The sequence below is a fragment of the Saccopteryx leptura genome, chromosome 1 (assembly GCF_036850995.1).
Source record: "Saccopteryx leptura isolate mSacLep1 chromosome 1, mSacLep1_pri_phased_curated, whole genome shotgun sequence".
Lineage (NCBI taxonomy): Eukaryota > Metazoa > Chordata > Mammalia > Chiroptera > Emballonuridae > Saccopteryx > Saccopteryx leptura.
In genome coordinates, this window is record NC_089503.1 from 270,299,168 (window position 1) to 270,320,486 (window position 21,319).

At 44.2% G+C, this 21,319-nt stretch overlaps 1 protein-coding gene across 16 annotated transcripts in view; it reads left to right on the forward strand.

Annotated features, from left to right (window-relative positions):
* The window catches only part of OBSCN (obscurin, cytoskeletal calmodulin and titin-interacting RhoGEF), a 205,629-nt gene that overhangs the window by 89,361 nt on the left and 94,949 nt on the right, over window positions 1-21,319 (forward strand). For all 16 annotated transcript variants that reach the window (XM_066353036.1, XM_066353059.1, XM_066353053.1 and 13 more), the window contains 2 exons: window positions 12,979-13,254; window positions 18,656-18,931. In XM_066353036.1, the coding sequence (XP_066209133.1) occupies window positions 12,979-13,254; window positions 18,656-18,931 (552 nt within the window). The remainder of the gene's footprint in view (window positions 1-12,978; window positions 13,255-18,655; window positions 18,932-21,319) is intronic.

Below are 21,319 nucleotides of genomic sequence, written 5' to 3' on the forward strand. Positions count from 1 at the left end.
TCTTTCTTTTTTAAATTTAATTTTTAAATTAATTTTAATTTATTGAGTTAACATGGATTGAAGTGTCTCACTCAGTATAACACCTCCCTACCATGTGCCCCCCTTTACCCTCTTTGCCCTCCACCCCCTAACTCTCCCTCCCCTTTCCCTTTGGGATTAGCTATTCTGTTGTATCTGTGTGTTATTTATAGATAATATTACTAATCTCTTCGCCTTCTCTGATCTTGTCCCTTCATCCTTCTTCCCTTTGACTGCTGTCCCTCTGCTCCCTGTGACCCAGCCTCTGCCTCTATTTCATTCTTCAGTTCACCATGTTCATTATATTTCATATATAAGTGAGATCAAATGTTTTCCTTTCTTTGCCTGGCTTATTTCACTTAGCATAGTTATCTTCATGTCCACCCATGCCATCGCAAAAGGTAAAAGATTTCCTTCTTTTTCACAGCTGCATAGTATTCCATTGTGTATATGTATCATAGTTTTCTAATCCTCTTGTACACTGATGGACACTTGGGCTGTGTCCAGATCTTGGCTATTGTAAACAATGCTGCAATAAACATGGGGGTTCATATCTTCTTTTGAATCTGTTTTGTTGTTCTTAGGATGTATTCGTAAAAGTGGGATACCTGGGTCAAAAGGCAGTTCCATTTTTAATTTTTTGAGAAATGCCTTACTGCTTCCCACACTGGCTGCATATGTCTGCATTTCCACCAGCAGTGCAGGAGGGTTCCCTTTTCTCCACATTCTCACCAGCACCTATCATGTGTTGTTTTGTTAATGAGTGCCATTCTGACTGGTGTGAGGTGATATCTCATTGTGGTTTTAATTTGCATTTCTCTAATGATTAGTAATGTTGAACATTTTTTCATCTATTGGCCATCTGTATGTCCTCTTTGTAGAAGTATCTATTTATATCTTTTGCCCATTTTTTGATTGGATTTTCTTCCTGGTGTTGAGTTTTACAAGTTCTTTATAAATTTTAATTATTAACCTCGTATCAGACATATTATTGAATATGTTCTCCCATTGTGTGGTTTGTCTTTATATTGTTCATATTGTCTTTAGCTGTACAAAAGCTTTTTAGTTTGATATAGTCCCATTTGTTTATCCTGTTTTTTATTTCACTTGCCATTGAGATATATTAGTAAATATATTGCTGTGAGAGATGTCAGTGAGCATGCTGCCTATGTTATCTTCTAAGATGCTTATGGTTTCACGACTTACATTTAAGTCTTTTTCCCATTATTATTATTTTTTGCAATAGTGAAGGGGATTGTTTCCTTAATTTCTTTTTCTGACAGTTCATTATTGGTGTATAAAAATGCCTCTGATTTCTGTGTATTAAATTTATACCCTGTCACTTTGCTGAATTCATTTATCAGGTCAAGTAGTTTTTTGACTGAGACTTTAGGGTTTTCTATATACAGTATCATATCATCTGCAAATAATGATAGTTTCACTTCTTCTATTCCAATTTGGATGTCTTTTATTTCTTCTTCTTGTCTGATTGCTGTGCCTAGGACTTCCAGGACTATGTTGAATAAGATGGTGAAAGGGGGCACCCCTGTCTGGTTCCTGATCTTAAGGGGATTGCTTTTAATTTTTGCTCATTGATTAAGATCTTGGCAGAGTGTTTATCATAGATGGCCTTTATCATGTTGAGTTATGTTCCCTGTATTCCCACTTTGCTGAGAGTTTTGATCATAAATGTGTATAGATTTTTATCAAATGCTTTTTTCTGCATCTATTGAAATTATCATATGGCTTTTCTTTTTCGTTTTGTTTATGTGGTTAATCACTTTGATTGATATACAAATATTGTTCCATTTATGCCTCCCCAGAATGAACCCCACTTGATCATGATGTATGATTTTTGTAATGTATTGTTGGATCCGGTTTGCTATATTTTGTTGAGGATTTTAGCATCTAAGTTAATCAAGAATATTGGCGTATAATTTTTTTTTTTTGTGTTGTCTTTGCCTGGTTTTAAAATCAGAATTATGCTTGCCTCATAAAAGGAGCTTGGAAGTCTTCCTTCCTCTTGAATTTTTTGAAATAGCTTGAGAAGGGTAGGAGTTAGTTCCTCTTTGAATATTTGGTAGAATTCACTTGTGAAGCCATCAGGCCCAGGACTTTTCTTTTTGGGGAGTTTTTTGATAACTGTTTCAATCTCATTTGTTGTAATTGGTCTGTTTATGTTTTCTGATTCTTCCAGATTAATTTTTGGAAGATTATATGTTTCAAGGAATTTGTCCATTTCATCTAGGTTGTCTAGTTTTTTTGTGTACTGTTCTTCATAGTATTTTCTTACAATATTTTGTATTTCTATGTGTTAGTTGTTATTTCTTCATTCTCATTTCTAATTTGATTTATTTGAGTCCTCTCTCTTTTTTTCTTGGTGAGTCTGGTTAAAGGTTCATCGATCTTGTTTACCTTTTCAAAGAACCAGCTCCTGGTTTCATTAATCCTCTGTATTGTTTCTTTATCCTCTATATCATTTATTTTCAGTCTGGTCTTTATTATTTCCTTCCTTCTACTAGCTCTGGGATTTACTTGCTGTTCTTTTTCTAGTTCTTTTAGATGTAGGGTCAAGTTTGTTTATTTGAGCTTTTTCTAGCTTCTTGAGGGATGCCTGTAATGCTATGAACTTCCCTCTCAGGACTGCTTTTGCTGTGTCATATAAATTTTGATTTGAGGTATGCTCATTATCATTCATTTCTACAAATTTTTAAATTTTTTATTTGATCTCATTGTTTACCCATTCATTGTTTAATAACATGCTATTTAGTTTCCAAGTGTTTGAGTATTTTTCAGTTTTTCTGTTGTGGTTGATTTTTAGTTTCATGCCATTGTGATTGGAGAAAGTGTTCTATATGATTTCAATCTTCTTAAATTTGTTGAGACCGCTTTTGTGCCCTAACTAGTGGTCTATTGTAGAGAATGTAAAATGAGCACTTGAAAAGAATGTATATTCTGCTGCTTTAGGGTGAAAGGTTCTGAAGATATCTATTAAATCATGTTGATCTAGTATGTCCTTTAAGTATGCTCTTTCTTTGTTAATTTTTTTTTCTTGAGGATCTATCTAATGATGTTAGTGGAGTATTGAAATCCCCTACTATTATGGTATTGCTGTTGATCTCGCCCTTTAAATCTATCAAAGTTTGCTTTATATATTTAAGTGCTCTTATATTAGGTGTGTAGATATTTATAACAGTTATATCTTACTGTTGGATTGCTCCCTTTATCATTATGTAGTGACCTTCTTTATCTCTTACTATAGTCTTTGTTTTAATGTCCATTTTGTCTGATATAAGTATTGCTACCCCAACTTTTTTTTCATTTCCATTTGCGTGAAATATTTTTTCCCATCCTTTTATCTTCAGTCTATGTGCATCTTTTGTTTTAAGGTGTGTCTCTTGTAGACAGCATATGTGTGGGTCTTGTTTTCTTATCCATGCAGCTACCCTATGTGTTTTGATCGCATCATTTCATCCATTTACATTTAAGTTTATTATTGATAATGAATTGTTTATTGCCATTTTATTCATTAAAACAGTATTCCTCTTTTGCTATATTCTTTTTCCCCTTTGATCTGTTTACAATATGCCCCATAGAATTTCTTGCAGCCTTGGTTTGGTTGTAGTGAATTCCTTTAGTTTTTTTTTTGTCTGGAAAGGTTTTTATTTCTCCTTCAATTTTATATGATAGCCTTGCTGGATAAAGTAGTCTTGGTTGTCGGCTCTTGTTCTGCATTACTTTGAATATTTCTTGCCATTCCCTTTTGGCCACAAGTGTTTCTGTGAGAAGCTGGAAGTCATCCTTATGATGGCTCCTTTGTAGGTGGTAGTTTTTTTTCTCTAGGAGCTTTTAATATTTTCTCTTTATCACTTAGCTTTGGTATTTTAGTTATGGTGTGTCTAGGTGTTTATTTCTTTGGGTTTCTCTTTAATGGAGTTCTCTGTGCTTCTTAAACATGTGAGATGTTTTTCTGCCTTAATTGAGGGAAGTTTTCAGCTATGTTATGCTTGAACACAGTCTCTATCCCTTGTTCTTTCTCTTCTTCTTCAGGAACCCCTATGATGCAGATGTTATTTCTCTTCATGTTGTCACAGAGCTCTCTTAGAGTTTCCTCAGACTTTTTGAATCTCTTTTCTTTTTTCTGCTCTGCTTTCGTGCTTTTATTTATTGTGTCTTCTAACTCGCTGATTTGATTCTCAGCTTCATCCATTCTGATTTTAATTCCTTCCATTGTGTTCTTCATTTCTGATATTGTATTTGTCATTTCTGACTGATTCTTTTTTTATTATTTCAATGTCCTTTTTAATATTTGCTATCTCTTTATTTAGGTGTTTGTAATGACCATCTATTGTTGTTCTAATATCTTTGAGCATCCTAACGATTGTTATTTTAAACTCTGCATCTGGTAATTTGGTTATATCTGATTCATTCAGGTCCTTTTCTGGGGATTTCTCTCGATTCATTTGTATTGCATTTCTCTGCCTTCTCATTTTTTCTCTGTAAAAGAAGGTTTTGGCTCCTGGATTCTACTGGATATGGCCTTTGTTCTCTAGGTATGGTCTGTCTCCAGGCCTGCCACGCCCTCTGTTGCTGTTGCCTAGGGCATTTGGGTATGGGTGTTGTGGGTGCCTTCCCACTGGGGCTGTTGCTGTGGTTTCCTCATCTTCTTCATGGGAGTGGCTGTGATCAGGTGCTCGTGTGTACAAGCCTTGGTGGCCTTGGCCTTTGCCCTGCCCCTGTGGGTGGCGTTATGCTCAGCCCTGAGGGCATTGGCGAGCACCTTTGTTCAGCTGGTTCTGGGCTTTCACCCCGCCCTTGCAGGAGGAGTCCGCTCATGGGACAGCTGCAAGCCTTGGCTCCACAGGCCAGGCGGGACTGTATGCCCATGCTCAGTAGCGGGACTCTGCCTGTTCTGGGTTTTTGGCTCTACCCCCGTGAGAGGAGCGGGCTCCCAAGTCAAGCCACAAGCCTGGGTTCTGTGGACCGGGAAGGCTGTGCTCTTATGCCCTTTCTCAAGGGCTGGTCTCCACCCCTGCCAGGGTTACCGCCCTTCTCCCACAGGCTGGATTACAGGCTACCTGCAGCTGGGCTTGACTGCTTTTGCACACCCCCTCTTCCCCAGCCAGGCAAGACTGAGCTCACACCTGGGCCCAGTGCTGGCCAGCTGGCTTACACCCTTGCCCACAGAACCGCCCTTCCATGTCCAGCCGCCGCCCGCCCTTTGGTGAGCCCTCAGCCATGTGGGGTGCGGGCTTTTCAGCTCAGCCCTAACACTCACTACTATAGTTTTTATAGCTTCCTTTTTCTAAGTGACTCTGCTCTGAGTGCCTCGGGAGACCTTGTTTGGCTGGTGTCCTGGTTCCCTTTGCTGGTATTGCTGTTTCCAGGTGAAATATTCACTTCAGATTTGGGGAGTGACTTGCCCCAGGGGTTAGGGTGGCTGTCTTCCTAAATGTTTCTCCCTGTGCCTTTTAGAGTACACTCTCTTCCTGCTACTCTTGTACTCTCCTCTCTCCCCATCCCCCAGAGCCCCGCATGAGTGGTTATGAGAGAGGTGTTCTGCGCGGTCCCTTTAAGAAGAATCCTGGGTCTGAGAAATCAGTCTCTTTCTCACAAACAGTATCCTGACTTGTTTCCAGCTAAATACTGTCCATACGCCTCTTCTAGGCTTTGGGGCTTTAGGCTAGGGCTTTGTTCCTGGGGTTTAGGACCCTCCCCTCTCTGCTAAACTCATTTCCTGCCATGCGAGTCTCTCCCAGCCGTTCGCTGTGGGGAACTGGGCAGCCCTCTCCGTGTTTCTGCTTTTCCTACCAGTCTTAGTCTGGCTTCGTCAGTGTTCCTTGGTTGAAGAGTCCCCTTAGTTTAGTCCAAAGTTGGTTTTTCCAGATGATAGTTCTTAAAATTAGTTTGTAATTTATGTTGGTTCTGGGAGGTGGATGTTGGTACGTCCGCCTACTACAGCACCATCTTGTCTTCTCCTGAATATTTCTTGCCAGTCTTTCTGGTCTTAAGTGCTTCTGTTGAGAAGTCAGATGTTAGCCTTATGAGGGCTTCTTTGTAAGTAATTGATTGCTTTTCTCTTGCACCTTTTTTTAAATAATTTTATTTATTTTTTAATGGGGCGGCATCAATAAATCAGGATATATATATTCAAAGATAACAAGTCCAGGTTATCTTGTCGTTCAATTATGTTGCATACCCATCACCCAAAGTCAGATTGTGCTCTGTCACCTTCTATCTAGTTTTTTTGTGCCCCTCCCCCTCCCCCTTTCCCTCTCCCTTATCCCCCTCCCCCCGTAACCACCACACTCTTATCAATGTCTCTTAGTTTCACTTTTATGTCCCACCTATGTATGGAATAATGCAGTTCCTGTTTTTTTCTGATTTACTTATTTCACTTCATATCATGTTATCAAGATCCCACCATTTTGCTGTAAATGATCTGATGTCATCATTTCTTATGGCTGAGTAGTATTACATAGGGTATATGTGCCACATCTTCTTTATCCAGTCATCTGTTGACGGGCTTTTTGGTTGTTTCCATGTCCTGGCCACTGTGAACAATGCTGCAATGAACATGGGGCTGCATGTCTCTTGCACCTTTTAGCATTCTTTCTTTGTCTCTTAACTTTGGCATTTTAATTATGAAGTGTCTTCATGTGGTCCTCTATGGTTTTCTCTTTAATGGGGGGACTCTCTGTGCTTCTTGGACTTGTGTGACTTTATTCTTTATCAACTTACGGATGTTTTCAGCTATGATTTCTTCAAACAGATTCTTTACCCCTATAATGCAGATGTTGTTTCTCTTCAAGTTGCATAGAGCTCTCTTAGAGTTTCCTCAGTCTTTTTGAGCCTCTTTTCTTTTTGCTGCTTTGTTTTTGTTTTTTCATTTATCTTGTCCTCTAAATTGCTGATTTAATCTTCTGTTTCACCCAGCTTGCTATTGATTCCTTCTAGTGCAATCTTCATTTCTGATATTGTATTTGTCATTTCTGACTGGTTCTTTTTTATGATTTTAATGTACTTTTTGATGCTTGTTATGTCTTTGTTTAGGTACTCATTGTGACCATTGATTGTTGCTCTAAGATGCTTGAGCATCTTAAAAATAATTATTTTAACTCTTCATCTGGTAGTTTGGTTACCTCCATTTCATTTAATTCTCTTTCTGGGGATTTCTCTTGTTGATTTATTAGTGTCATATTTCTTTGTCTGCCTGTTTTGTCCATATATATATTTAGCACTGTGTGACTTTGAAGTTTGTTGTGGTGTTTTTATGAGGAAAATGGCCTCAGTGGTATTTATTTCGAGGCCAACTGATTTTTTTACTTTAGGAATACTTCTTGAAGGTAATATTTTCCCTCCTGTTGTATGTGAGTATTGAATTAAGTTTCTCTTTTAATGAGTGTGATTATTTCTCAGTCTGGCTAGTGCTAAGGGTCAACCTTTATTAGACACTGTGCTGTGTCTGTCCTGTTTGGCGTATTTATTCTCCATAGTGTCTGGTGCCTGCTGGACTTCTCCTTTGTGTGTGCTGCTTGTGTAGTTAGCTGAGTCTAGGGTTTGTGCTATCTGCCACCCACTACTGGATGTGTGTCTTCCTGGGTTGGCATAAGCCATTGTTTGTAATCTTCTCTGGGCTACTTGTTTGGAGCTACTACTCTGTTCACTGTTTGTGTCGGCATTTTCTGTGCCTGGGTATTGTGTGTGGGGTCACTTTGTATATAATGATCAGCTTTTTCCTGCTTAGAGATGACAACAACTCAGTATCCATCTCCTCTTGCAGCTACCTCGTATTCCCACAGAGTCTTCTGTATAAAGACTGTAGTGTAAGCTCAGACTGACTCATCCAACCCACCCCTCTACAGGTTGCAAGCTTTGTGGGGTAGGAAAGTTGAGGTTGTGAATACAACATTAGTGAAACCCCCTACTTCAAGGGTCTCTTGGTCAGGAGCTCAGTATAGAGAATGTGGCCCCTATTCCCAACCACTGCCTAGTCTCTCAACCACTGCTAGATACTAAAACTTTATTTCTCTTCAGCAAGATGAGAAGCAGGTTCAGATTGAGTGGGGCCAACTGTCATCTTTGCAGAAGTTCTTCCAGCTGGTCTCAGGGAGGAAGACTGAGAGAGTCCTCTCCTGGGGCTGACTGTGCCCTCCCAGAAGGTCACTAAACTTCTCGACCAGATCCAACAATAAGTTCACAGGGACCCACACGTTAAATTGTTGTAGTTAAACCAGTGAGAGTATACAAACGTTCTCCACACCAAAGAACATATTTGAAAAATATGCACTTCACACTCTTTTCACAGAAGTCTGTCTGTGTGTGTATTTACTTATGTATTATTTTTGTATCTTTCTGAAGTTAGAAGTGGGAAGGCAGTCAGACAGACACTCTACCGCTGAGCCAACCCTCCAGGGCCCAAAGTACATATTTAAAGGAGTGTTTTATTCAAAGCTGGCAACCACAGGGAGACCTAAGTCACTGAAATCATGTGGCCCCAAACACAGTTTGAAGTTAGCTTTTAAAGACAAAATCACATACTGATTGGGGTTTGGGGAGGAGAAGAAGCATAGCAATAAAACAAAGCAGTGAAACAAAATCATGGATTTACAGTGGATTACTCAGTTATCTATAGGATTAATTCAGGGAGCAACATTCTGGGAACATCTGCAACCTTGTAAAACTAGCCCAAGGCCACAGCCCATAAAACCAGCCTCAAGGCCAGGGGTAGGGAGTCTTTTAGGAAAAGTAAGTTCTGCTGAAAGTCTCTTTGTTTTACAGAAAGTGAGTTCTGCTGAAAGTCTCTTTGCTTCATTTCAATATGTCCATGCTCTAAGCGTCTCTCCCTTCCCCCTTGTGTAATCCAGCCCAGCATGGCAGAATATCCAGCACCCAGGCCAGCTGACTGTGAAACTCCATCCTATCCAATGCACATGAGCTGCTGTGCCAGTGCTGACCACAGAGAGCAAAACTTGCCTCAGCTGGGCCAGTTGTGAGGAACCCTTCCTTAGGATACCATACTAACAAGGGTTGCTAGGTGCTGGACCCATACTCTCTTCAGCTGGCCACTGGATATTCCAGCCCTCGGCATCCCTGGCAAGAACCTGGCACAGACCAGTGAGAGACACTGTCTGTGACTGGCCCTCAGCAACCTTCTTGGAGCTACAAGTAATACAGTGTTTGTAGCTGCATCTGCTGGACCCAGGTGCACATGGAAATACCAGCTGCACACCAAGGCTGACTTTTACCCACAGTGTGTCTGGGGGAAGGTCCACTTAAAAGGCCAAGATTCCCTGAGTCCTGCTTCCTGCAGCCTCTGTCTGCTGGCTGCTTGTTGGGCTCGGCCACTGAAAAACCTCTGGTAGATTCTAGAGCCTGTACAATTCAGGGATCTGGAGGAATGGTGGGTGTGGTTCCCTCCTGTCAGGCCCAGGTATCAGTCTGTCTAGTCTTTTTTCACAGACCTCAGTAGGATGTGACTTCAGGAGTCCAGTGGTTGTTGCCTCTGAGTCCCAGAGATGTGGTCTGCTTGCAATCCTGACATTTTCTACTGAGTCTCCTGTGAGGTAGAAGCACCAATCAGTCTTGGGAGCATGCAGGAAGGAGAACAGGGGGTGCTCTGTTCTCAACACCAGAAATCTGAGTCATTGACATACGCCCCAGAATGACCCAGTCTCCATGAGTGAGGCTGGAATAACTTTCAAGGGTGAGGCAGTTGGTTTTCCCCAAGCTGATTCCACTCAGAAGGGACTGCTCCATCTAAGAAACATGGTGACTGAGGTATTGGAGAATGACTCAGCACAGGGCTTCCGGTGGCTGTCCCCCACAGTGTTTTACCCTGGGCTTCCAGCTTCACACTCTCCTCACAGAACTCTAGTCCTGTCAGCCGCCCCTTTGCAAGGGCGTAAGGTAAGTGGCTGTGTATGGCCAGTGACTGCCACTGCTATTGTGGTCATGCAGGTTCCCACTAAATTTGGACAGACAGTAAAGAAACAGTGGAGCCCAAAAATGGTGGGCCATTCTGTTTATTACAGTCTCGCACCAGCGGACAAGCAAACACACAGGGAAAACTGCTTCCCCTCCCAAAGCCCTGACACATTCTTTAATTATACAACCTGGAGAACCTTCTCTGGTTCCTCCTGGAATCAAAGGCCCCCACAAGCCTCAGTGGAGCTCCCAAAGCCCCTCAGTTCTGGTTCCACATCTGCACTCCTTCTTCTCTCCCGCAAAAAAATAGTTTCTTCTTCAGTACTCTGCATTCCTTTGTCTCTCCCTGCAAAACTGCCCTGCCCACAAAGACTCCTCCTCTAGCAAACATTAGCAAAACAATGGCCCCTCCCAAGCAGGACTGCAATCCACAACTTGCAATCAACTGCCTTGCTCTGAGGGCAAGCACACACGTGGCTGCCCAGCACCATTTTTTAACAATAAAAGTGAGCTAATTCAAAAAATACAAATTTTACAAACTCATTTGCCCAACAGGCTGTCAATGAGATTTTCTGCACTGGCCCTTTAAGATAGAGCCGGTGTCTCTGACAGCTCTATCTCTTTCTCGTGGACAGAAACCTTGGCTCTTTTCACCATCAAATGCTGTGTGCATGCCTCTTTCAGGCTCTGGGGCTCTAGGCTGGGACACCTGGCTTGGGGCTGAGGACCCTTCCCTCTCAGGATGAACCTCCCCACAGTAAGAGTCTCTCTGGACCCTCAGCCACTGACTCCTGGGAGCAGGGCAGTCCTTTCAGTGTCTCCATCCTTCCTACCAGTGTCAGTGTGGCTTCTGTGACTTCTTGGTTATAGATTCCTCTTTGTTTAGTCCAAAGTTGGTTTTTGAAGATGGTTGTTCTTAAATTCATTTGTAATTTAGTTTGGTGTTGGAGGTGGCAGTTGGAACACCCACCTACTCCATCACCATCTTGGAATTTCTTGATGACTTTATATGTTTTTTATTTTTATTATAGTTCACATATGTTATATTAATTTCAGGTATTAAAAACACATATAGGACATTTACATACCTTACACAGTGATCACCATAGCAAGTCTAGTAACCACCAGGGACTTTGCAGTTATGAAGATAGTATTGACTATGTTGCCTGGACTGTACATTAAATTCCAGGGACTCAATGTTATAGCGGGTACATTGCACTTTTTTTTTTTTTTTTTTTTTGTATTTTTCTGAAGCTGGAAACGGGGAGAGACAGTCAGACAGACTCTCGCATGCTCACGACAGGGATCCACCCGGCACGCCCACCAGGGGGCGGCCCTCTGCCCACCAGGGGTCAATGCTCTGCCCCTTCGGGGCATCGCTCTGTTGTGACCAGAGCCACTCTAGTGCCTGGGGCAGAGGGCAAGAAGCCATCCCCAGTGCCCGGGCCATCTTTGCTCCATTGGAACCTTGGCTGCGGGAGGGGAAGAGAGAGACAGAGAGGAAAGAGAGGGGGAGGGGTGGAGAAGCAGATGGGCGCTTCTCCTGTGTGCCCTGGCCGGGAATCGAACCCGGGACTTCTGCACGCCAGGCCGACGCTCTACCACTGAGCCAACCGGCCAGGGCCGACATTGCACTTCTTAATCCCTTTCCCCTTTTCCATGTGTCCCCACAAACCCTCCCATCCAGTGTCCTCAGTTTGATCTTTGTGTCTGTGAGTTTGTTCCAGCTTTGTTTTGTTTGTTCTTTTGTTTTTCATATTCCACATAGGAGTGAAATCAGATGGTATTTGTCTTTCTCTAATTCATTTCCTTTAGCATGATACTATCTAGGTGTACCCATTGTTGTCCCAAACGACAAGAGTCCATTTTCTTTTCTTCCTTTTTTTCCCCTTCCTTTCTTTCTTTCCCCTTCTTCCTTCCTTCCTTCCTTCCTTCCTTCCTTCCTTCCTTCCTTCCTTCCTTCCTTCCTTCCTTCCTTCCTTCCTTCCTTCCTGTCTTCCTTCCTTCCTTCCTTCCTTCCTTCATTCCTTCCTTCCTTTTTCCTTTTATGGCCACATGATACTCCATTGAAACTGTGTTTCAGTCTTCTGTGTCCAGCCATTTCTCCATGGGCACTTACTTAGGTTGCCTCCATAGTTCAGCTATTGTCAGTAATTCTGCAAAGAACATAAGGGTGCATAGGCATCATTTTGAATTTATTTTTGTTTTATTCGCATAAATATTAAGAGGTGAAGTGGGATAGCTGGGTCATAAGACAGTTCTATTATTTATTATTTAGAGGAACTGCCATACTGTTTCCCACTGTGGCTGGACCAGTCTGCATTCCCACCAGCAGTGCAGGAGGGTTCCCTTTCCTGCACACCCTTGCCGGCACTCACTGTGTGTTGTTACGTTGGGGATACTCATCCTGACAGGTGTAAGGGGATACCCCATGTGCATTTCCCTAATGATGAGTGATGTTGAGCATCTTCCTATCTGCCTGTCAGCCAACTGAATGATCTGTATGTTTCCTTGGGGAGTGTCTGTTCGGGTCCTCTGTCCATTTTTAAATTGGAGTGTTTGTTTTTTTGGTACTAAGTTTTCTGTGTTTGCTACATACTTTGGATATTAACCCCTTATCGAATGTGTCATTTGCAAAATTCATTTTCAGCTGGTTGACTTGTCATTCTCTCAGTGGTTTTCTTCACTGTGGAATAACATAAATTTTAGGATTCTTTCTTCTAGTTCTTTGAGAAGTGTCATTAATATATTGATAGGGATTGCATTGAATGTATAGGTTGCTCTGGGTTATGGACACTTTAATGACGTTAACTCTTTCTATGAGCAGGCATACCCTTTGACTTATCTGTCTCTTCTTTAATGTTCTTTTTGATGTCTTTAGTGACAGGAGACACTTGTTTGTGAACACAACTCTAACACCCACCAGGCACGTAGCTTCAAGGAGAAAATGGACTGAACTGTGAAGCTTGGTGCTTGTGACACAGTCTGGTATCAGCTTTGTGCCTCTGACCCTCCACACCCCTATGTCCCCAGAGCCCACAATGGTGTTTGCCAAGGAGAAGCCGGCACACAATCAGGTGAAGGCGGTGGCGGGAGCCAACACCACTCTGAGCTGCGAGGTGGCCCAGGCACAGACGCAGGTGACGTGGTACAAGGACGGCAAGAAGCTCAGTGGAAGCTCGAAAGTGCACGTGGAGGCCACAGGCTGCAGACGTCAGCTGGTGCTGCAGCAGGCGGGGAAGGCGGACAGCGGGGAGTACAGCTGTGAGGCTGGTGGCCAGAGGGTCACCTTCCACCTGGACGTCACAGGTCAGTTGTTTGCTGGCACTCACTTAACCTTATGTGTAGATAATGATGACAGTCATACACACCCGGGGCTGTTTCCACTAGACCTTGTCTTTTTCAAACCTTCTGTTCTCTACCGCCCAATTCATACCTGTGGCTGGACCAGGGGAGGCAGGATGAGCAGGATGGGCAGGGTGTGGACAGAAGGGAGAGGTGTTCCTGGACACCCTGAGAGGTGCCCCACCAAGTTTGCCTCAGCCAGTGTTCTCAACACCTGCTCTAGCCTTCCAGGTGCTCCTTGGTGACTGGGACTCTGGCTCTCCCTTTCACTTGAAATCCGTAGGAGACGGTGTGTCTCTTACTGTATTATGTGAATATCCTCCTCTCGATGTCCTGGTAGCTCCCAGATGCCCACATGCAGCAGTACATGCAGTCCACTCTAGGGAAACATGTTTGAGTCATGTTAAACCAGGGTCAGGGGAGGTTCCTACCACCTAGTTGTACTGGGTCTCTCTCAAGACTAAAGAGTGGGTTAGCAAATTTTAGTTATTTAGGACAGTGTTCCTTGCAGGTGGGTGTAGGTTACTGTATACTCACATGTTACAAAATCTACATCCATGTTGTCTTGCAGCATCTGTGCAAAGTGAACAAAGACCAGAGGATTGGCAAGAGTGTGTCAGGGACCCGAACCTGTGGGGACTGGAATTCTCTTTATCAAATGTGTTTTGGTTTCCTTTCATCTCCTGTTTCCTTTTGTCCCCTGTGTCGGAATCCCCTCAGAATCTCATGTGTAGATCTAGACTTGGAAAGTAGTAAGGAGCTTCTCCCACACCAAGTGCTTTGTTGAAGACCAGTTATTATAGTGCTAGCCCCTGACTGTTAGTATTTATTTCATAGTATTGCCTCATGACTCATGTGTGTTTCTCCTTCTAGCTGGTTCCTGGAGATGTTTGTGAACTAACTTCATTTCATTGTTAAGAGAGATTAACCTGAAATTGTATTGGGCTGTTTATTTATTGGTCTCTTTGTTCATCATGGAAATTAGCAGAGCTTGGGTCAAATTAGTCTACAATGGATTCAGGTGCAGAGAAAGATGACCAACCGATGCCCCCCAGGCATGAGGGAGCAGTTGCTTCCTATAGACAATCATAGTAGTGCTTGCTGGGGCAGCTTTCTGCCTCCACAGGACTTGGCATTCCAAAGTCCACACCAAAGACTTGTCTCAAGGCTGCAGTTTAATCTCTCGGCCATTTTCTTCAAAGTAGTCCCCTCCAGGAGTCCAGTGGGTGTGGCCTCTGAGACCCAGAGATGTGGTCTGCTTGCAATCCTGACGTTTTCTACTGAGTCTCCTGTCAGGTAGAAGCACCAATCAGTCTTGGGAGCATGCAGGAAGGAGAGCAGGCGGTGCTCTGGCCTCAACACCAGAAATCTGAGTCACTGACACGCCCCCCAGAATGACCCAGTCTCCATGGGTGAGGCAGGAATAACTTTCAAGGTTGAGTAAGTTGGTTTTCCCCAGGCTGATGCCTCTCAGAAGGGACTGCTCCATCTAAGAAACATGGTGACTGAGGTATTGGAGAATGACTCAGCACAGGGGTTCTGGTGGCTGTCCCCCACAGTGTTTTACCCTGGGCCTCCAGTTTCACACTCTCCTCATAGAACTCTAGTCCTTTCAGCCGTCCCTTTGCAAGGGCCCCGGGTAAGTGGCTGTGTATGGCCAGTGACTGCCACTGTTGTGGTCATGCAGGTTCCCATTGAATTTGGACAGACAGTAAAGAAACAGTGGAACCCAAAAATGGTGGGCCATTCTGTTTATTACAGTCTCGCACCAGCGGACAAGCAAACACACAGGGAAAACCGCTTCCCCCTCCCAAAGCTCTGACACATTCTTTAGTTCCACAACCTGGAGAATCTTCTCTGGTTCCTCCTGGAACCACAAGCCTCAGTGGAGCTCCCAAAGCCCCTCAGTTCTGGTTTCGCATTTGCACTCCTTCTTCTCTCCCTCAAAATAATAGTTTCTTCTTCAGTACTCTGCATTCTTTCGTCTCTCCCTGCAAAACTGCCCTGCCCACAAAGACTCCTCCTCTAGCAAACATTAGCAAAACAATGGCCCCTCCCAAGTAGGACTGCAATCCACAACTTGAAATCAACTGCCCTGCTCTGCGCGCAAGCACACACGTGTCTGCCCAGCACCATTTTTTTTTTTTTTTTTTAATAAATTTTTATTAATGGTAATGGGATGACATTAATAAATCAGGGTACATATATTCAAAGAAAACATGTCTAGGTTATTTTGTCATTAAATTATGTTGCATACCCCTCGCCCAAAGTCAGATTGTCCTTCGCCACCCTCTATCTAGTTCTCTGTGCCCCTCCCCCTCCCCCTAACTCTCCCCCTGTCCTCCCTCCCCCCACCCCTGGTAACCACCACACTCTTGTCCATGTCTCTTAGTCTCATTTTTATGTTCCACCAATGTATGGAATCATGTAGTTCTTGTTTTTTTCTGATTTACTTATTTCACTCCTTATAATGTTATCAAGATCCCACCATTTTGCTGTAAATGATCTGATGTCATCGTTTCTTATGGCTGAGTAGTATTCCATAGTGTATATGTGCCACATCTTCTTTATCCAGTCTTCTATTGAAGGGCTTTTTGGTTGTTTCCATGTCTTGGCCTCTGTGAACAGTGCTGCAATGAACATGGGGCTACATGTGTCTTCACGTATCAATGTTTCTGAGGTTTTGGGGTATATACCCAGTAGAGGGATTGCTGGGTCATAAGGTAGTTCTATTTGCAGTTTTTTGAGGAACCACCATACTTTCCTCCATAATGGTTGTACTACTTTACAGTCCCACCAACAGCCAGCACCATTTTTTAACAATAAAAGTGAGCTAATTCAAAAAATACAAATTTTACAAACTCATTTGCCCAACAGGCTGTCAATGAGATTTTCTGCACTGGCCCTTTAAGATAGAGCCGGTGTCTCTGACAGCTCTATCTCTTTCTCGTGGACAGAAACTTTGGCTCTTTTCACCATCAAATGCTGTGTGCATGCCTCCTACAGGCTCTGGGGCTCTAGGCTGGGACACCCGGCTTGGGGCTGAGGTCCCTTCCCTCTCAGGATGAACCTCCCCACAGTAAGAGTCCCTCTGGACCCTCAGCCACTGACTCCTGGGAGCAGGGCAGCCCTTTCAGTGTCTCCATCCTTCCTACCAGTGTCAGTGTGGCTTCTGTGACTTCTTGGTTATAGATTCCTCTTTGTTTAGTCCAAAGTTGGTTTTTGAAGATGGTTGTTCTTAAATTCATTTGTAATTTAGTTTGGTGTTGGGAGGTGGCAGTTGGAACACCCACCTACTCCATCACCATCTTGGAATTTCTTGATGACTTTATATGTTTTTTATTTTTATTATAGTTCGCATATGTTATATTAATTTCAGGTATTAAAAACACATATAGGACATTTACATACCTTACACAGTGATCACCATAGCAAGTCTAGTAACCACCAGGGACTTTGCAGTTATGAAGATAGTATTGACTATGTTGCCTAGACTGTACATTAAATTCCAGGGACTCAATGTTATAGCGGGTACATTGCACTTTTTTTTTTTTTTTTTGTATTTTTCTGAAGCTGGAAACAGGGAGAGACAGTCAGACAGACTCTCGCATGCTCACGACAGGGATCCACCCGGCACGCCCACCAGGGGGCGACCCTCTGCCCACCAAGGGTCAGTGCTCTGCCCCTCTGGGGCGTCGCTCTGTTGTGACCAGAGCCACTCTAGTGCCTGGGGCAGAGGGCAAGAAGCCATCCCCAGTGCCCGGGCCATCTTTGCTCCATTGGAACCTTGGCTGCGGGAGGGGAAGAGAGAGACAGAGAGGAAAGAGAGGGGGAGGGGTGGAGAAGCAGATGGGCGCTTCTCCTGTGTGCCCTGGCCGGGAATCGAACCCGGGACTTCTGCACGCCAGGCCGACGCTCTACCACTGAGCCAACCGGCCAGGGCCGACATTGCACTTCTTAATCCCTTTCCCCTTTTCCATGTGTCCCCACAAACCCTCCCATCCAGTGTCCTCAGTTTGATCTTTGTGTCTGTGAGTTTGTTCCAGCTTTGTTTTGTTTGTTCTTTTGTTTTTCATATTCCACATAGGAGTGAAATCAGATGGTATTTGTCTTTCTCTAATTCATTTCCTTTAGCATGATACTATCTAGGTGTACCCATTGTTGTCCCAAACGACAAGAGTCCATTTTCTTTTCTTCCTTTTTTTCCCCTTCCTTTCTTTCTTTCCCCTTCTTCCTTCCTTCCTTCCTTCCTTCCTTCCTTCCTTCCTTCCTTCCTTCCTTCCTTCCTTCCTTCCTTCCTTCCTTCCTTCCTTCCTTCCTTCCTTCCTTCCTTCCTTCCTTCCTTCCTTCCTTCCTTCCTTCCTTCCTTCTTCCTTTTATGGCCACATGATATTCCATTGAAACTGTGTTTCAGTCTTCTGTGTCCAGCCATTTCTCCACCGGCACTTACTTAGGTTGCCTCCATAGTTCAGCTATTGTCAGTAATTCTGCAAAGAACATAAGGGTGCATATGCATCATTTTGAATTTATTTTTGTTTTATTCGCATAAATATTAAGAGGTGAAGTGGGATAGCTGGGTCATAAGACAGTTCTATTATTTATTATTTAGAGGAACTGACATACTGTTTCCCACTGTGGCTGGACCAGTCTGCATTCCCACCAGCAGTGCAGGAGGGTTCCCTTTCCTGCACACCCTTGCCGGCACTCACTGTGTGTTGTTACGTTGGGGATACTCATCCTGACAGGTGTAAGGGGATACCCCATGTGCATTTCCCTAATGATGAGTGATGTTGAGCATCTTCCTATCTGCCTGTCAGCCATCTGAATGATCTGTATGTTTCCTTGGGGAAGTGTTTGTTCGGGTCCTCTGTCCATTTTTAAATTGGAGTGTTTGTTTTTTTGGTACTAAGTTTTCTGTGTTTGCTACATACTTTGGATATTAACCCCTTATCGAATGTGTCATTTGCAAAATTCATTTTCAGCAGGTTGACTTGTCATTTTCTCAGTGGTTTTCTTCACTGTGGAATAACATAAATTTTAGGATTATTTGTTCTAGTTCTTTGAGAAATGTCATTAATATTTTGATAGGGATTGCATTGAATGTATAGGTTCCTCTGGGTTATGGACACTTTAATGATGTTAACTCTTTCTATGAACAGGCATACCCTTAGACTTATCTGTCTCTTCTTTAATGTTCTTTTTGATGTCTTTAGTGACAGGAGACACTTGTTTGTGAACACAACTCTAACACCCACCAGGCACGTAGCTTCAAGGAGAAAATGGACTGAACTGTGAAGCTTGGTGCCTGTGACACAGTCTGGTATCAGCTTTGTGCCTCTGACCCTCCACACCCCTATGTCCCCAGAGCCCACAATGGTGTTTGCCAAGGAGAAGCCGGCACACAATCAGGTGAAGGCGGTGGCGGGAGCCAACACCACTCTGAGCTGCGAGGTGGCCCAGGCACAGACGCAGGTGACGTGGTACAAGGATGGCAAGAAGCTGAGTGGAAGCTCGAAAGTGCACGTGGAGGCCACAGGCTGCAGCCGTCAGCTGGTGCTGCAGCAGGCGGGGAAGGCGGACAGCGGGGAGTACAGCTGTGAGGCTGGTGGCCAGAGGGTCACCTTCCACCTGGACGTCACAGGTCAGTTGTTTGCTGGCACTCACTTAGCCTTATGTGTAGATAATGATGACAGTCAGACACACCCGGGGGCTGTTTCCACTAGACCTTGTCTTTTTCAAACCTTCTGTTCTCTACCGCCCAATTCATACCCGTGGCTGGGCCAGGGGAGGCAGGATGAGCAGGATGGGCAGGGTGTGGACAGAAGGGAGAGGTGTTCCTGGACACCCTGAGAGGTGCCCCACCAAGTTTGCCTCAGCCAGCGTTCCCAACACCTGCCTAAGCCTTCCAGGTGCTCCTTGGTGACTGGGACTCTGGCTCTCCCTTTCACTTGAAATCCGTAGGAGACTGTGTGTCTCTTACTGTATTATGTGAATATCCTCCTCTCGATGTCCTGGTAGCTCCCAGATGCCCACATGCAGCAGCATGTGAAGTCCATTCTGGGGAAACATGTTTGCGTCATGTTAAACCAGGGTCAGGGGAGGTTCCTACCACCCAGTTGTACTGGGTCTCTCTCAAGACTAAAGAGTGGGTTAGCAAATTTAATTATTTAGGACAGTGTTCCTTGCAGGTGGGTGTAGAGGTTACTGTATACTCACATGTTACAAAATCTACATCCATGTTGTCTTGCAGCATCTGTGCAAAGTGAACAAAGACCAGAGGATTGGCAAGAGTGTGTCAGGGACCCGAACCTGTGGGGTCTGGAATTCTCTTTATCAAATGTGTTTTGGTTTCCTTTCATCTCCTGTTTCCTTTTGTCCCCTGTGTCGGAATCCCCTCAGAATCTCATGTGTAGATCTAGACTTGGAAAGTAGTAAGGAGCTTCTCCCACACCGAGTGCTTTGTTGAAGACCCGTTATTATAGTGCTAGCCCCTGACTGTTAGTATTTATTTCATAGTATTGCCTCATGACTCATGTGTGTTTCCCCTTCTAGCTGGTTCCTGGAGATGTTTGTGAACTGACTTTATTTCATTTTGTTAAGAGAGATTAACCTGAAATTGAAGTGGGCTGTTTATTTATTGGTCTCTTTGTTCATCATGCAAATTAGCAGAGCCTGGGTCATATTAGTCTACAATGGATTCAGGTGCAGAGAAAGATGACCAACCGATGCCCCCCAGGCATGAGGGATCAGTTGCTTCCTATAGACAATCATAGTAGTGCTTGCTGGGGCAGCATTCTGCCTCCACAGGACTTGGCATTCCAAAGTCTACACCAAAGACTTGTCTCAAGGCTGCAGTTTAATCTCTCGGCCATTTTCTTCAAAGTAGTCCCCTCCAGGAGTCCAGTGGGTGTGGCCTCTGAGTCCCAGAGATGTGGTCTGCTTGCAATCCTGATATTTTCTACTGAGTCTCCTGTGAGGTAGAAGCACCCATCAGTCTTGGGAGCATGCAGGAAGGAGAGCAGGCAGTGCTCTGGCCTCAACACCAGAAATCTGAGTCACTGACATGCCCCCCAGAATGACCCAGTCTCCATGGGTGAGGCTGGAATAACTCTCAAGGTTGAGGCAGTTGGTTTTCCCCAGGCTGATGCCTCTCAGAAGGGACTGCTCCATCTAAGAAACATGGTGACTGAGGTATTGGAGAATGACTCAGCACAGGGGTTCTGGTGGCTGTCCCCCACAGTGTTTTACCCTGGGCCTCCAGTTTCACACTCTCCTCATAGAACTCTAGTCCTCTCAGCCGTCCCTTTGCAAGGGCCCCGGGTAAGTGGCTGTGTATGGCCAGTGACTGCCACTGTTGTGGTCATGCAGGTTCCCACTGAATTTGGACAGACAGTAAAGAAACAGTGGAGCCCAAAAATGGTGGGCCATTCTGTTTATTACAGTCTCACACCAGCGGACAAGCAAACACACAGGGAAAACCGCTTCCCCCTCCCAAAGCTCTGACACATTCTTTAGTTCCACAACCTGGAGAATCTTCTCTGGTTCCTCCTGTAAACAAAGGCCCCCACAAGCCTCAGTGGAGCTCCCAAAGCCCCTCAGTTCTGGTTCCACATCTGCACTCCTTCTTCTCTCCCGCAAAAAAATAGTTTCTTCTTCAGTACTCTGCATTCCTTTGTCTCTCCCTGCAAAACTGCCCTGCCCACAAAGACTCCTCCTCTAGCAAACATTAGCAAAACAATGGCCCCTCCCAAGCAGGACTGCAATCCACAACTTGCAATCAACTGCCCTGCTCTGCGTGCAAGCACACACGTGGCTGCCCAGCACCATTTTTTAACAATAAAAGTAAGCAAACTCAAAAAATACAGATTTTACAAACTCATTTGCCCAACAGGCTGTCAATGAGATTTTCTACACTGGCCCTTTAAGATAGAGCCGGTGTCTCTGATAGCTCTATCTCTTTCTTGTGGACAGAAACCTTGGCTCTTTTCACCACCAAATGCTGTGTGCATGCCTCTTTCAGGCTCTGGGG